General features: G+C 27.9%; 1 protein-coding gene across 2 annotated transcripts; it reads right to left on the bottom strand.

Moving 5' to 3' along the window:
- Positions 1-4,581: 4,581 nt before the first annotated feature.
- Positions 4,582-8,621, bottom strand: LOC107916285 (aspartyl protease family protein 1). 2 transcript variants are annotated; one of them, XM_016845592.2, is made up of 10 exons: positions 8,087-8,621; positions 7,869-8,004; positions 6,392-6,627; positions 6,077-6,301; positions 5,860-5,995; positions 5,717-5,790; positions 5,528-5,627; positions 5,392-5,449; positions 5,193-5,264; positions 4,582-5,101 (listed from the first exon to the last, which is right to left on the bottom strand). In XM_016845592.2, exons 1-10 carry the CDS (start codon positions 8,374-8,376, stop codon positions 4,881-4,883), a joined length of 1,548 nt encoding a protein of 515 aa, XP_016701081.1. In that variant the 5' UTR covers positions 8,377-8,621; the 3' UTR covers positions 4,582-4,880. The 2 variants fall into 2 exon arrangements, with proteins under 2 accessions (XP_016701081.1, XP_016700992.1); XM_016845503.2 differs by having other exon boundaries at positions 5,717-5,995; positions 8,087-8,577.
- Between the last annotated feature and the right edge of the window lie 5,756 nt (positions 8,622-14,377).

Genomic DNA, 14,377 nt, shown 5'->3' on the forward strand with positions numbered 1-14,377 from the left:
GATATTTTAAATATTTTTATTTGTCTTAACCAAAATTTATATTTTTATAATTACATTAAATAATAAATTATAATCACTAAATTAAGTATATTTGTATATTTGTATATGAACATATTTTATGTGTATAATTAAAGTATATTTATTTGTATTAATGTTTATTTCACTGAGAATTTAGATTATAAAATACATATAATTTATTATTAAATTATCGATAATTTTGAAATGATAAATATAGATAGTTTAATACATATGTTTTTTTAACGAGTACTTATATGTATTTATATCATAACGAAAACGATAACCTTATTATGTGTCATGAAAATTAGTATTAATTAAAGCAATAATATTTGGTGCATCGTTAGTTGATGAGTTTCATGCACCATCGATAAATAACAACACGACACATCATTATTGAGTAAAACAAAAAATAACAGAGGACTTATAAATAAATATTAACAACTTAATTTAAACATAATTAAATATACATAGTTTGGAGTTTTGAATTTAGAATTTATTGCTTAAGATTTAGGGTTTAGAGTTTATATCAAGTTTTGAGTGTATATTCAAATAAAGTTATTAATATTTGTATATAAATCATCTATTATTTTATTAATGACGAGGTGTCATGTGATTATTTATTTATCGTACACGAAACTCATATATTGGCAGTACATCAAATATTCACCCTTACTAACAAGTGGTTAAGTATAATGGTAAGGCACATTACATTCTCAAAGAGAAGACCCAGGTTTGAACCTTGGAGACGACATTGTTAGGACGGGCAACCACGAACCCTGAACATGAACCGTAAAATAGACATGAAGAGCAAAAAAAAAAATCACCCTTAGTTAAAATTTAGGGGAAAAGGCAACAATAAAAGGGGAATTAAAAGAAATAATAAAATAAAAGAAGACCATTTTTGCAAAATAATAAAATAAAACAGAGCATGTGCTACATGAATAAAGAATTTAAAAAAAATAAAAACAACTGGTGGCGGTCATTGGTGAAAGTAAAAGAGTCATCCATGATTGGCGGAAGAAAATAACAACACAATGAAGAGTCGCCACGTGTAGAATATTTTTGACTATTTGGTCTACCTCTTGGACTCTCCCCACTTCCTTAATTTATGCTATCATTTTATAACAGGGTTAATATATTTTTTGGTCCCTAGATTTAGTAACTAAATTTATTTCGGTACTTGTACTTTTTTGGGTCCACTTTAGTATTTGAACTTTGGTAAATTTGTCCATTTTAATCTTTGAATTTAAATTTCGTAAAAGTGTGATAATATGACACTTAAAGATTGTGTCACTTTTATTATAATTTTACAGAATCTAAATTCAAATACCAAAGTAGATCTCAGGGGCAAAGCCAAAAAATTATTCTCCAGAGGACTAGAAATGACTGAAAAAATTTAGGGTAAAGTGCAATTTTACCATTATATTAACTTGTAATTTTCTAAAATATAAAGGGACTGATAGGCAATTTTATATTTTGGGGGCTAAGGCCATTGGTAAATTTAAATACCAAAATAGATAAAAGAAATTATAAATACTAAACTGGACTTAATTAACAAGTTCATAAACTAAAAACTATATTAAACCTTTATATTAACAAAAGGACTTAAATATAAATACTTTTAACGATATATTTCATACATATTATTTTATTTTATATATTGCGTCAATAAATAATTTAAAAATATAAAAATATTCATAAAAATAAAATTTTTATTAGTAAATATATTTATTGAAAAATATAATAATTCGACTTTTTAAAATAATTATAGCAAGAAAAATAATATTTTTAATGAGACCGAGAGTGATATTTTATTTTCAATTTTGGTGTGAAAGTTGCTAGAAATTTCTTCATTTTTCACTTTCAATCTTTACCTTAAGTTTTCAAACACGTGGAACACTTTCAACCGTTTGGCCGCAATTATATCCACGTCGACCGGAGAAGGTCGGCGCTTGTCGCTGAAGTGTACGGACTCCATTACGACTTCGTGGTTTTTTTTTTCATGTCAATTATTTATCACAAATAAATAACTAAAAGTAATTAAAGACATTCAATTAAGCTTTTTCCGGAATAATGAAATATTTAATCCCTAAAATTTATTTATTTCCACTTTCGGCCTAATTTTATTATTATTTTAATTTTCAACTTTTAAAATTTAGTGATTAATTTTTAGACGAAAAATATTGGTTGGACTATTAATTTTTTTTATTGCACCATGGAAGTCCATATATTTGATAAAAATAAAAATAAAACAAAAAATTATTCACATAAATAATAAAACACACGTAGATAATCATGTATCTTATGACATTAATATTATTAAAATTTTAACAGTTCAATCAACTTTTATGAAAAAATAATTCGGTTAAATTTAAAAGCTTAATGATTAAAATGATAAAATGAGTAAATGTTAAGGGGGCATTTGGTTTGTCGAATATTAGATTACGTTCCGTAATAAAATTATATGAGTGGAATGTGAGATTATCTTATTGGTTCATTTGGTTGGAATGTAAGATTCATATGTTTGGTTGATGGATCGTGAGATTACTTATAAACAATTTTTTAAATTATTTATTAATTATTGCTAGTCCAATAATTGAACTGGTTGAATCGATGACCAATGGTTTGACATATTCAACTACCAATCCAATTCACCTAAAAATTTATAATTTTTTTTTAATTTTCAAGTAATTATGTGACAATTTTAGAGTACCACATAATCGAACTTTTACATTTGTGAAGTTCAGAGACTAAAATGGACCTAGTTGTTAAATTCAAGTGTCAAAGTGAAAAATAAAAATATGGTACCACAGTGAGTCTAATTGTTAAGTTTGATAAAAGAAAACTAAAGTCGCAATCATTTAATATAGTTTTAATTGTCTCCGTAACGTAGTTTTAAAGGTTTCACCGTTTCAAACTTTGATTCAATAATGTGAAGAAATTAGAGACAAAATGAAAAGCGAGAGGGAACCGCAACTTCCACGAGACATACACATGGCTTCTTTTTTTTTCACAAAATAAAAAATTGTGATTATTAGAATAAAATTCTATTTTATTTTTTATTTAATTTATAATTAATTTTTACTCTTTTTAAAATGCTATATTTTAATAATAATATATAAGAATTATTTAATATTTATTTTTAAAAAACATAAAAGTTATTTACTAAAAACGTTTTAAAACTTTATTAATAATATCTCAAAGTCATAAAAAAAGTTATTTTACTAAAAAAATCCGAAAAGTGGAAATTTAAAATTTAAAATTAATATAAAAACTGCAAACGAATTATTATGAATTATTAAAAAAAGTATTTAAATAATTCGAATAATTCGAATTATTATGAATTTTGAAAATTTAAAATTCTAGTTTTGAGTTCGAGTTGAGTTAAATTTTATTATTCAAATAACTCGAATAATTTGAATAAAAAATTGGTGTAAATAACTATTTGATCTTTGTCAATTTTGAAAAAAAAAATATTCTCTCTCAAAATAAATTTAAAAAATAATTTTTAAATTTCAAAATATTTATAAAAATTTTGAAATTTATAATTTTAAAAATTTATATATTTTTTAAAAAAATTATAAAGAATATATAAAGAAGCTTAAAAAATTAAAAAAATTTTAAAATAATAAATTTAAGTCCTAAATAAATAAAATAGGACTCTTCAACTCGAAATTTGTTTAAAAAGAAACTGTGACGTAGGCAAGCAAAGTGACACCGTTTGCCTTGTAATGGTAACGTCTAAATTAAAGTCCTTGCATGTGAAAGGTGGAAAAAATTTGTTGATTGCTTAAATCATCCGTTTACTTAAGTAGGACCATAAAATATACAATAATAGTCAAGGTGGGAGCTGCAATGCAATGCACATTTGGATTTTGAAACACATTTAATTACATATTTGACAAAAAAATAAAGAAGTTGAAATTAGGCTATAAAATATTCATGAGTAGAATCGGATTTAGATTCGATTCTCAAACCATTCAAAATTTTGCTTTTTTTTTATTTAACTTTTTTTTTAAATTTTATTAATCAAAATGAGTGTTGATACTAGCTAAACGTTCCATCAATGGCTATTAAATGAGCTGGATTTTGTCACCAAATTTTGCATGATTATGTTAGCAAGGTGGTTACAACAAATGGAATATTTGTACAATTTATTATGATAATTATATTTTTCTATGTTCTAATCATCTAGCTAACGTGTCATGCAAACCTTGATGATAAGATCCAGCTGATACAATGACCATTGATAGAACGTTTGATTAACGTGTACACTCATTTTGGTTAATAAATTTTATTTTTTTTAAATTTAAATTATTCTATGTAAGATTTGATGTCACTTAATAGTAAAATTAATGGTTTTAGTAATAGAAAGACTTAGTTGATATATTCTTCAAAATTTAGTGATAATTGATATAATCTCCAAAATTTAGAGATGCAATTAGAACATTTTAACAATTAAGGACCAAATTAAAACGTGGGTCATAATATAGAAATTAAAAAAAATCAAATTATATCAAATTAAAATATATCAATTGAATTGAATCTAAAATTTGAGCATAATAAAAGAACTAAATCGGTCATTGATTAATACTAGGGAGAAATTCCACCAAAAATGTAGTAAAATTTGTATTGTGGCTATACATAAAAAAGAAAATACAACAATAATGAACAAAAATACCTATGACCTTTGCTAAAATGATAAAAGGAATTGACAAGAAGCAATGGTACAATAGTATGTGGAGGGCCTAAAATACAACAAAATCATGTAGGGATGCAATCAATCCTTTAACGGTATTCTCATTGTTGTTTCTACGAAGGTTAAACGATCATACAGCTCGAGAAAGTTGACCATGAATATCCTACGACAATAGAGTCAATATAGAGACGAGTCCGAAGAAAAATGGAAAAGAAGCATGGAGATGGCAAGACCGCAAGGTGACCGAAGTGAGTGAATTGTTATTTTTTACATCTTTTGTTGATTCTGGGGTGGAATAATTACGGATTCCGGCAGCAACAGCAGGAGGTGCAGAGACAGGATGTTGTTCTTCTTCGGACGTGTTAGTTTCCTCGATGTCGTAACCTGTAAGAAAGCAAATGGATTTGGTAGGTAACAGGAGTTGGCATACTAGAGCATAATGGGAAAATGTGTATGAATGGAAGCATCGTCTTACAATCAAACTTCTTCCAGCCTAAGACAAATCTTTCTCGGTCGAACACCACGCGGTAGCCAGTCATAAAGTTTTCTGTTTCGAGGAAAGAACAGCAAATAAAATGAGACTCGTTAAAGTCATGCAATGAAGGAACTAGATTCATTCATGTTGATAACATAGCGAAAGCATCAATTAATTGCATTTGACATGCAAGACTTACGTCCGATAATATTCAGTTCGGTACTCTTGACGACGGCTAAACAATATACAAGCTTACTCTGCAAAATCATTAGAGGTAAAATCGTTTAATGCAATAAAACCGAAAAAGAAAGAAAAGTCAAGGAGCAGGCGGCTACCTGAGTCGAAATGACGATTATCGGATCATACACGGGAAAGTGACTTCCGCCTTTCATGGTTAAACTCATACTAGGTATTAAACTTGCATTTGCATCAGGGCTGCATGCCACAAAGCAAAATCATAAAAACGAACAGAACATGACTTAAGCGGTGAAAAAGAAGATATGAAACAAGACTAAACAATCGACCTCATATCATAACAGTACTCAAAAGGGATCCTAGAATCGGGTGGACGGCGACTATCTCGTGTCTGAGAATGGAACTGTAAAAGAGCATAAGTTACTAAGTGGAAACATCGAGTAAATGGAGGATCGAGATATGAAGTGCTTACATTCACGGCGAGATTTGAATATGTTGGGTCAACCAAGTATGTAAACGAGGTCCCGGAATCAAAAAGAGCTGTAAAGCCACCATCGATTAAAGTTGTCCCCACCCGGATTTGAGTTACAGTAACATTATACGTCGGACTGCATACGTTTCCATAAGCAAATGCATCGATCTAAATTCACATCAATCAGCATCGAGTAAACGAGAAATTTACCACTTACTGTGATGGGTTAAGATTAAATGGGGTCTCTTCCTGGTCGGGGCTACCTTTGTCTCCAAAACTGATCCTTCCGGTTCCATCGTCTCCGAAACACATGGAGAAAGAATCAGCCGTTAAACCTTCTTGAGATAAAATACTAGGAACAGCTATTTTCTCCATGCCAAGCCCGAATAAACCGTTGGGAGCAGCAACATCGAGGAACGAACCACTTTGTACCTGCCCACAGCTGCGCAATATCAGGAAAAACGAAATTATAAACAAAGAATGCCAAAATAAGGCATTCGAACTGGTTGAGCTGCATATAAAGAGAACTTACCCGAATGTGACATATGCCTCAACAGAATCTGGGTGACCGTCTTCGGTTGTTAAGTGAAGAACATCCTCCACTAGAATCCCGGAAGTAGAAGTCTGAGCTGACATGTAAGATACCATGTAAGGACAATTACTGAATGTTCCGAGACATTGGTTACGTTGTGCGCACAAGCTGCTGCTGCAGGTGACCTTCTTGCTGGTCGATGATCCTTTCGGGTCATATATACTAAGCTCAAAATCCTTGCCACCGAAAATTATGCACAGTTTAATATCAATACAAGGACTACAAGTGATCAACAGACCAAGTTGGTTAATTAGAAGCCCCATTCATACAATTTACCCACTTCACCGTCCCCATGTAGTGCAAAAGTTGACTGTAAATGAACAAAGTGTTCGATAAACAGTTCAATTTCTATTCGTTAACACGAGCAAGATTTTAAAGCTCGTTTATTGAACTGAACAAGAACAAGCTTTGTTCTTGTTCATTTAAAGCTCATTCAATAATTTATTTAAAACTCATTTATGATACATCGATAAAATTATTTATACTTATATTTGATTATTTTATATCTAAAAAAAAGATAGATGTTTATTTATTAATCATGAAAATTATTCAACTTAAACAAACAAACACGAACAAGCTTAAAAATAAATAAGGTCCTTTTGTTCAAGCTAGGTTCATTTATAGGCTACCTTTAGGGGCAATCCCTTTTACTAGGAGTCGGATTGTATTTTATCCCATTTACTCAAAAAATGTGCAAATTAGTCTCTATATATTAGATCAAAGAGCAAACTAGTCCTTTATATTAAAATTTCATCAATTTCTACAGTTACACATAGCATGCCACGTGCACCTTATGTTGACGTCTAAAGATAAATTTTTAACAGTAAAATTGGATTAAATTGTTAATAGAAAGACCAGTTTGCTCATTAATATAACTACAGAAATTAATTTGCTCATTTATTTTAGTAAATGGAGCAAAATGCAATATGTTTCCTAATATAAGGGCCTCCACTATACTTTTACCAAGCAATTTAAACAAAATGAGGTACAGTTTCCCCACTCTTAAATGCTCTACTATGCTTCTCTGTAGTACATATTTGACTTGTAGAAATGAACAAAGAGTGATATGAGTGTAAAATTTTGCTATAAACGGACAAATTCCAAATAGAAACTGCATTTATGGGGGACAAGTTGAAGTACTTCCTTAGTTATTCAACTTTCAAATGCAGGAAGAAAAAAACATAAAAAAAAATCCTTATATGCCTAGCGATTTTCGAATTGGTAATTAAGCTCTTCTAATTTTTAATTTTTTTGAAATTCTCATTAACCTCGCAAAACTTCTAAAAAATTTAATTAGACCCCTAATTTTTTGGAAAAAATATCATTAAACCCCTAAAGTTTTTGAAAATTTCCCAAAACTTAGTCCCGAGATCCACCTTTGGTAACATAGCTAAGAAAGGAAAATAAGGTAACATACAGAAGCATAGGCAGTGCCTTCAGTTGGAGCACATTTGGTACAATCACAAGGAACCCAGAAAAGATCACTTCCAGTGTCAAGTGCCACCATGAATTTCACCCCTGGGGTGCCTAATTGAACTGTTGTATAATGTAAACTGCAAAAATCCCAAACAAGATTTACAAAAAAAAAAAAAATCCAAAAAAAATACAGAGAAAGGGGAGACCAAAGATCCTTACAATCCCAAAGAGTTGATTTGGAAAGTGAAGTTGCCATCAGCGAAAGAAAGGGTTGTATTAGCACCGGAGAGTTTACGGCCACGTAGGAGACGATCCCGGTGAGCTAAAACGGCGTAGTATTCAAAAGAATCTTTTAAAGGCCAATGAGAGAGTTTTCCGGTGGAGTTAGACCAATTCTTTACTGGTTCAGAGAACCGGTGGTGCATTTCGAAAGTGAAGATGCGGCCATTAATGAGCTTAAAGGTTAAAACCCAGTTTAGTATAAAAAAGAAAATTACAGTCTTTAACATTTTTTTGCATTTGAAAAACTGAAAATGGGAAGAACAATGAAAAAGGAATATTGGGTTTTGGATCTTTGGGGGTTATTTTCAGTGAATGACTGGTGATTTTCAGAAGGATCTGAAGAAAAGGTATTGCTTTCTTGTGTTCTTGGCGTTATACAGTGTAGGTGAAAAAAACTGTAGCTTTTGCATGTGGACTGATGGGTTGGCATTTGAAGGGCCTACTTTTGTTCGTTTTTTCTTTTTTTCAATGTTCAACAGCTACAATTTTTAGATGTTTGATTTTTTAAATTAAAGATTTTTGCTTTAGAATCATCGAAAAATATAAGGGAATACAATGATCATTCGAAAAAGGAATATAGTTGCATGATTCTAAAGCAAAGTCTTAGATTTAATTACTTTGATACTTAAAAATAATATAGTAAAACTCTATTAAGGTAGATTTAGATGAACAGATTGCAATGTAGTGTATTTAGTTTCCTTTTTGTCTTACACTATATTTTCTAATTTCACCATTACTGCTATTTTTACACTAATCACAAGTGGACATACCCACCCTGAGTCTCAGCTCGATTGGCATAGGTATTATTGTTAATGTGGGATGACCTACGCACGAGTGCGTTGAAATGCATTATCCTCTTATTTATACGCTGATAGATAATTTTATGTATTGTGTTAAAAAATTGATATGATCGAAACCTATAATAAAATTGTTCAAATAAATATTGTCTTTCAAAACAGATTTGATTTAACTGAATTTTAAATTTAATCCAACCAATAAATCATCATGTTAGCTCCTTTCATCAATTATTTATTTTATTTTTTATTATTATAATAGTCCTCAATGTTTACTATTTTGTTAATTTTATCTTAATTTTAAAAAATTAATAAATTTAGTCTTTAATATTCCTACATTTTATTAATTTGGTCCTGATTTTAAATTTGTTGATATCCAATGAGCACTAAATTTATTGAATTTTTTTAGAATCAACACTAAAATCATAGAATTTGTGAATGGTGAAGGTTAACAACTAGGATAAATTGATGGGAAAATTAAGTGCTGTGATTAATTACCTTTAATTGTTGACTTTTCAAATTGACAAAAATTAAATTTGCCTCTACTTTTAGATATATTGATTTGCAAAATATAAAAATTGGGAGGGACCAAAGAGGGATTTTTACCATTTTTGATAGATATTTTGGCCTTATAGAATACGGAAACAGTTGCTGGGTCATGGTGTTTGGATCCATTGGGTCTACACTACACATATCAAGAAGATCATTTACCCAATACATCATAATTTACAACCGTTTGGCATCCTATAGTTTAGTCTTTAATTTACATACATTTTATTAATTTAATCTCGATTCTAAAAATTTATTATTATAACGATTAAAAGTAAGATAAATTGACGGAAAAAATAATACATACCGTCATTAATTGATTAATGACCTAGTTGCTAACTTTTGAAATCGACAATAACTAAATTACCTTGTTATTTTAGAGGGATTAATTTGCACAATATCAAATTTGAAATGACCAAAAAGGTCTCTTTACCCAATAACTTATGAATCTTTAATGATACACGTGAAGGGGTTATTCAATTTTGAACCTAACATGAATTAGTACTTTATTTCAATACAAATTTGTACTTAAATGCAATTATCGTTCCTAATAAAATTAATCTTAATTTGTAAAAGGGATAAGCATACACATGATTATACCGTAACAAAATTGAATAACTTCGACATAATAAAAACAAAATTAATGAATATCTTTGCTAAAAAATGTAACATGTTGAATGTGTGTGAAAATAACGTGCAATTTAATCAATGAACCAAAAATACTTACCATATGCATCCTTGGCTATTGAAAACCAATGGTTTTCCAAGTTGAAGAAGCTGAAGCAAAATACTTACAGTTGCATGAAGAATGAATGGTCTTACATCATCATCCCTTCAATTAATGGTGTTCGTGCAACTAGGGTCGGAGTCAGGGCAGTTGATAGGTCCCGACGTCTCTTAAAATAAAATTTTTTTATTTAGATTCTTTATAATTGATAAAATTTTAAATAGTGATAGTAAAATTGTTCTTTGGATCTCAAAAACAATAAAAAAATTAATTCAATATTTAAAATTTAAAAAAATATGGACTATTAAAATGATGAAATTACTTTTTTATTATCATAAAAAATATATAATTTAATTCCAATCATTTAAAAAAACTTTTGACTTTGCCCTTACATACAACCTACAACCGTAAACAACTTTAGCTTAGCGTGCAAGGAAACGCAAACACAAGCATACAATTATTTTATGCAACATTTTGCAACAATGCATGGTGTTCGACTATTGAAACATGTTTGATTTACCAATTTATTTAAAAAATATTTTCTTTTAAAAATTCTATGTGTTTGTACGGCTAAAAATAAGTGTAATTGATCATGTGTACATTATATTGACGTGTATAGATTAGTTTTTAATAGTATAAATGGATGAAATATTTGGCCAAAGTATCAATTTACTTTTTGATCTAACATATATGACTAATTTATCTATTTTTTTAGTAAATGGGGCAAAATGCAATCTGATTACTAGTACAGAGATTTTTATGGTAGTTTTACCGCAAACTAAAACAAATAATTAATATTATAAGGGATAAATCAACATTTAGTCTCCAAACTTGGAAATTTTTTCACTTTAGCCCATGATTTTTTTTGTCCACATTAATCTTAGAACTTAACAGGTATAGTCAATTTAGTCCCTAAACTTGGATTTCGTTAAAGTATAATGATTTGATACTATGAGATTATGCCATGTGATCACTTAAAAATTAAAAAAAAGTATATAACTTGTATATAATATTATTTTTTAGATTTTATATAAAAATATTTAAAAAATTAGGCGACAATGTGGCACAATCTTAAAGAAATGTTATCAAATCTCAAAACTAATATGGACAAAAAGTTTAGAGGTAAAATTAGAAAAAAAGATGTTTAGTTTAAATGACTAAATGTTAATTTATCCGTATATAATAACAAAATAATCGATGTGTTAATTATATGGATTAAATTAATTTCGAGTCGAATAAATTTGAGTTTTAATATTTTTATTTTTTATTTTTTGGTTTAAATTATTTTAGGGTCCAGCAAAGAAGAGTGCAGCAAAAGTATCTTTTTATGTGATGTCCATTCAATTTGCCTTTCTTCTCTTCTACTTTTTTTTTGACAATTTATCAAAATGACCCCTCAAAGATGATTTAGCCAACTTAAAAAAGGACATCATTGATAAACTTGAAGAACAAGAAGAAGAGATAAGAGAGATTCTGCTTTGCTGGTTACAAAGTTCAGAAAATGAGGATGTCAGAAGAAAAAATAGACCATTATTATTTCATATTTTAAAAAAATTAACTCATTTGAAATTTGTAATTATTTAAATTATTTTTTATATATCGAGCATTATTATTACATTCAACACTTTATTAGTAACAAAAGTTATTATTAACTCGAAAAATATTTAAGTAAATGTGTTTAGGGGTCAAACATGACATTAATAATAAATATACATACATAACTATCCAAGCTCGAGTATGTTCGAGATACAGATATCAAATTTCAGTCAAATTTATTCGTATTTATAAATTGTTAACCTAAACTTATTTAACTACATTCATATTATTTTTTATTTTTAATGTATTTATTTTTAATAAAAATACAAATTGAAAGAAAAGATTGACAATAACAAAATTTGAACTTACCTTTGTATTAGGAGTTGGGTTACATTTTACCCCAAAAAATAAGCAAATTAGTCCCTGCATGTTAGATCAAAAAGAAAATTTATTTATTCTGTTAAAAATTTCATCTATTTCTATTGATAAAAACTAACGTGGTTGACGAAATAACCAAACAATTACACATGGAATGCTATGTGCACCATATGTTGACATACAAAGACTAGTTTTTAACTGTAGAAATGAATATTTTGTTAACAAAAGGATCCGTTTGCTCCATGATCTAATGTATAATAACTAATTTGTCCATTTTTTAAGTAGGGAAGACAAAATAAAATTTGACTTTTAATAAATAGACTCCATGATACTTTACAATGAGAAAGGCATCAAAATTAGCATTGAGCAAAAAAAATTTTTTTTTGACTAAACCGAACTTAAATATTTGAATGGTTTATAGAATGAATGTTCGAAAATCGTGATTACTTGAAATCGAACCGAATCCTATTTTTTTAATATATAATTAATTTTAATTCTTTATGATATAAAAATAAATATTTTATATATTTAAAATAGTGAAAATAATTTAAAATTCTTTAAAAATCATTGTTTCTTTATAAACATTTATGAAAAAAATTAAAAATTTATCAAATAATATTCGAAACCCAAAAAACAAAGCTTATTTTACTAAAATAAGTCTAAAAAATCATAATAAAAAATTAATATAGAAAAACAAAAAATGAACTGAATCGAATTATAATGGACGATTTAAAAAATTTTTAAAAATTCGACCAAAACGAACAAATACAATATTTAATTAGACCTATTAACGAGTTGGACCGATGCAAAATTTTAGGTCTATTTTCTATCTTTTGGCCTGACCCGAAAAATGGGTCTAAATTACTGCTCAATTCCTATCTAGATTAAAAAAGCTAAACCTGAGCCTGATCTGTTCGTATTAATTTTTTAGATTACTATTTTTTTAAATATAATAGACCAAATACATTCAAAACATTAAAATAAGACAACTTGAAAATACATTAAAAGAAGGTGTTTATATTTAAATAACATTAAGATAGTTGTAACTTAGCAAATAAATATCTCTAAAATAGTAACAAAATTAACAATAAAATAAAAGTTATACAATATCCAAATAATTACAAAAAAATAATAGCAGTATAATAGCAAATTATAATAAAATGACAACAAAATAATTATTTCATGTCGGGATTGAACAAAAAAATCCTACTCAAAACTCGACTTATTTAAAAATAAATCTTATTTTTATTTAAATTTATTTTTTTAAATCTACATTTTTACTCAAATCTCTTTTATTTTTTAGACAAACATTTGAACTTAGGGAAAAGAAAACCCTATAAGGATGAGTCCTACCTCTAATCAAAATATCAATAAATGTCTACTTTTTAGGTTGAGGTGTGTTTAATTATGTGGACCATATATGGGTTTATCATTATAATTAGAATAGCATCAAACTTGAGCTGCCATTTCTGTCCTTACCTGTTAGCATACTGCATTTTTCAAAGGAAAAGGCCCCCACTACTCCTCCCCCTAAGTTGTCCTTTCTCCTACCACTTTTTTAATTGCACAATTCTCAATGCTTTACACCCAAAGAAAAAAAATTCCAAAAACATTCATCCACTGTTTTTTCACAACATATTTAGTCAATTCCTCCTGCTCCTAATGTGCTCATCCCATCCAATGCCCCTATTCATTTTGAATATATACTCAAAAAGCAAAAAAAACAAGTTTCAATTCTGTTGTATTTTAAATGAAAAAAATTATCTTTTTATGTTAAATTAAAAAAGTATTTAAAATTATTTATCTATTTTTATAGTTAAAATTTGAAATAATTAATAGAGTAATTAGATAGATCACGTGTTTTTCAATAGTAAAAATGGATAGAATCATGAAATTTGTACAGAATGATATGTATTTTTTTAAGTAGAAAGAGTAAAAATGTTGTAATTAAATTTAGTCTTTATATTCTAATCCGATCAGTTTTAATATTTGTACTTTTTGAATTTTAAATTTCTAATCTTGACCCAAAAATGCTGCAGTTAAATTCATTAAGTCAAATTATATTATTAGTCTTGTATCGTTCGTAAATTGTAAATTTAATATGATTCTTTAATTTGATATTTTTAATCCTTGTACTTTTTAAAAATTAAATCCTAATACATACAATAACTGTTAAATCTATTAATTAAAATAACCTAACTTTTTGTGTTATATAAAAGAAAATTAGAATTACATTATACAAAT

Source organism: Gossypium hirsutum, chromosome A02 (genome assembly GCF_007990345.1).
Source record: "Gossypium hirsutum isolate 1008001.06 chromosome A02, Gossypium_hirsutum_v2.1, whole genome shotgun sequence".
Taxonomy (NCBI): domain Eukaryota; kingdom Viridiplantae; phylum Streptophyta; class Magnoliopsida; order Malvales; family Malvaceae; genus Gossypium; species Gossypium hirsutum.

What these genes read in the sequence shown, in the direction of transcription:
- LOC107916285 (XM_016845503.2), bottom strand. Translation starts at nt 8,376, where the DNA reads ATGTTAAAGACTGTAATTTTCTTTTTTATACTAAACTGGGTTTTAACC. An exon ending in GAGGCATATGTCACATTCGG is followed by an intron (nt 6,302 to 6,391) that starts GTAAGTTCTCTT and finishes GATATTGCGCAG; the next exon opens with CTGTGGGCAGGTACAAAGTG. An exon ending in AGGCTGGAAGAAGTTTGATT is followed by an intron (nt 5,102 to 5,192) that starts GTAAGACGATGC and finishes GCTTTCTTACAG; the next exon opens with GTTACGACATCGAGGAAACT.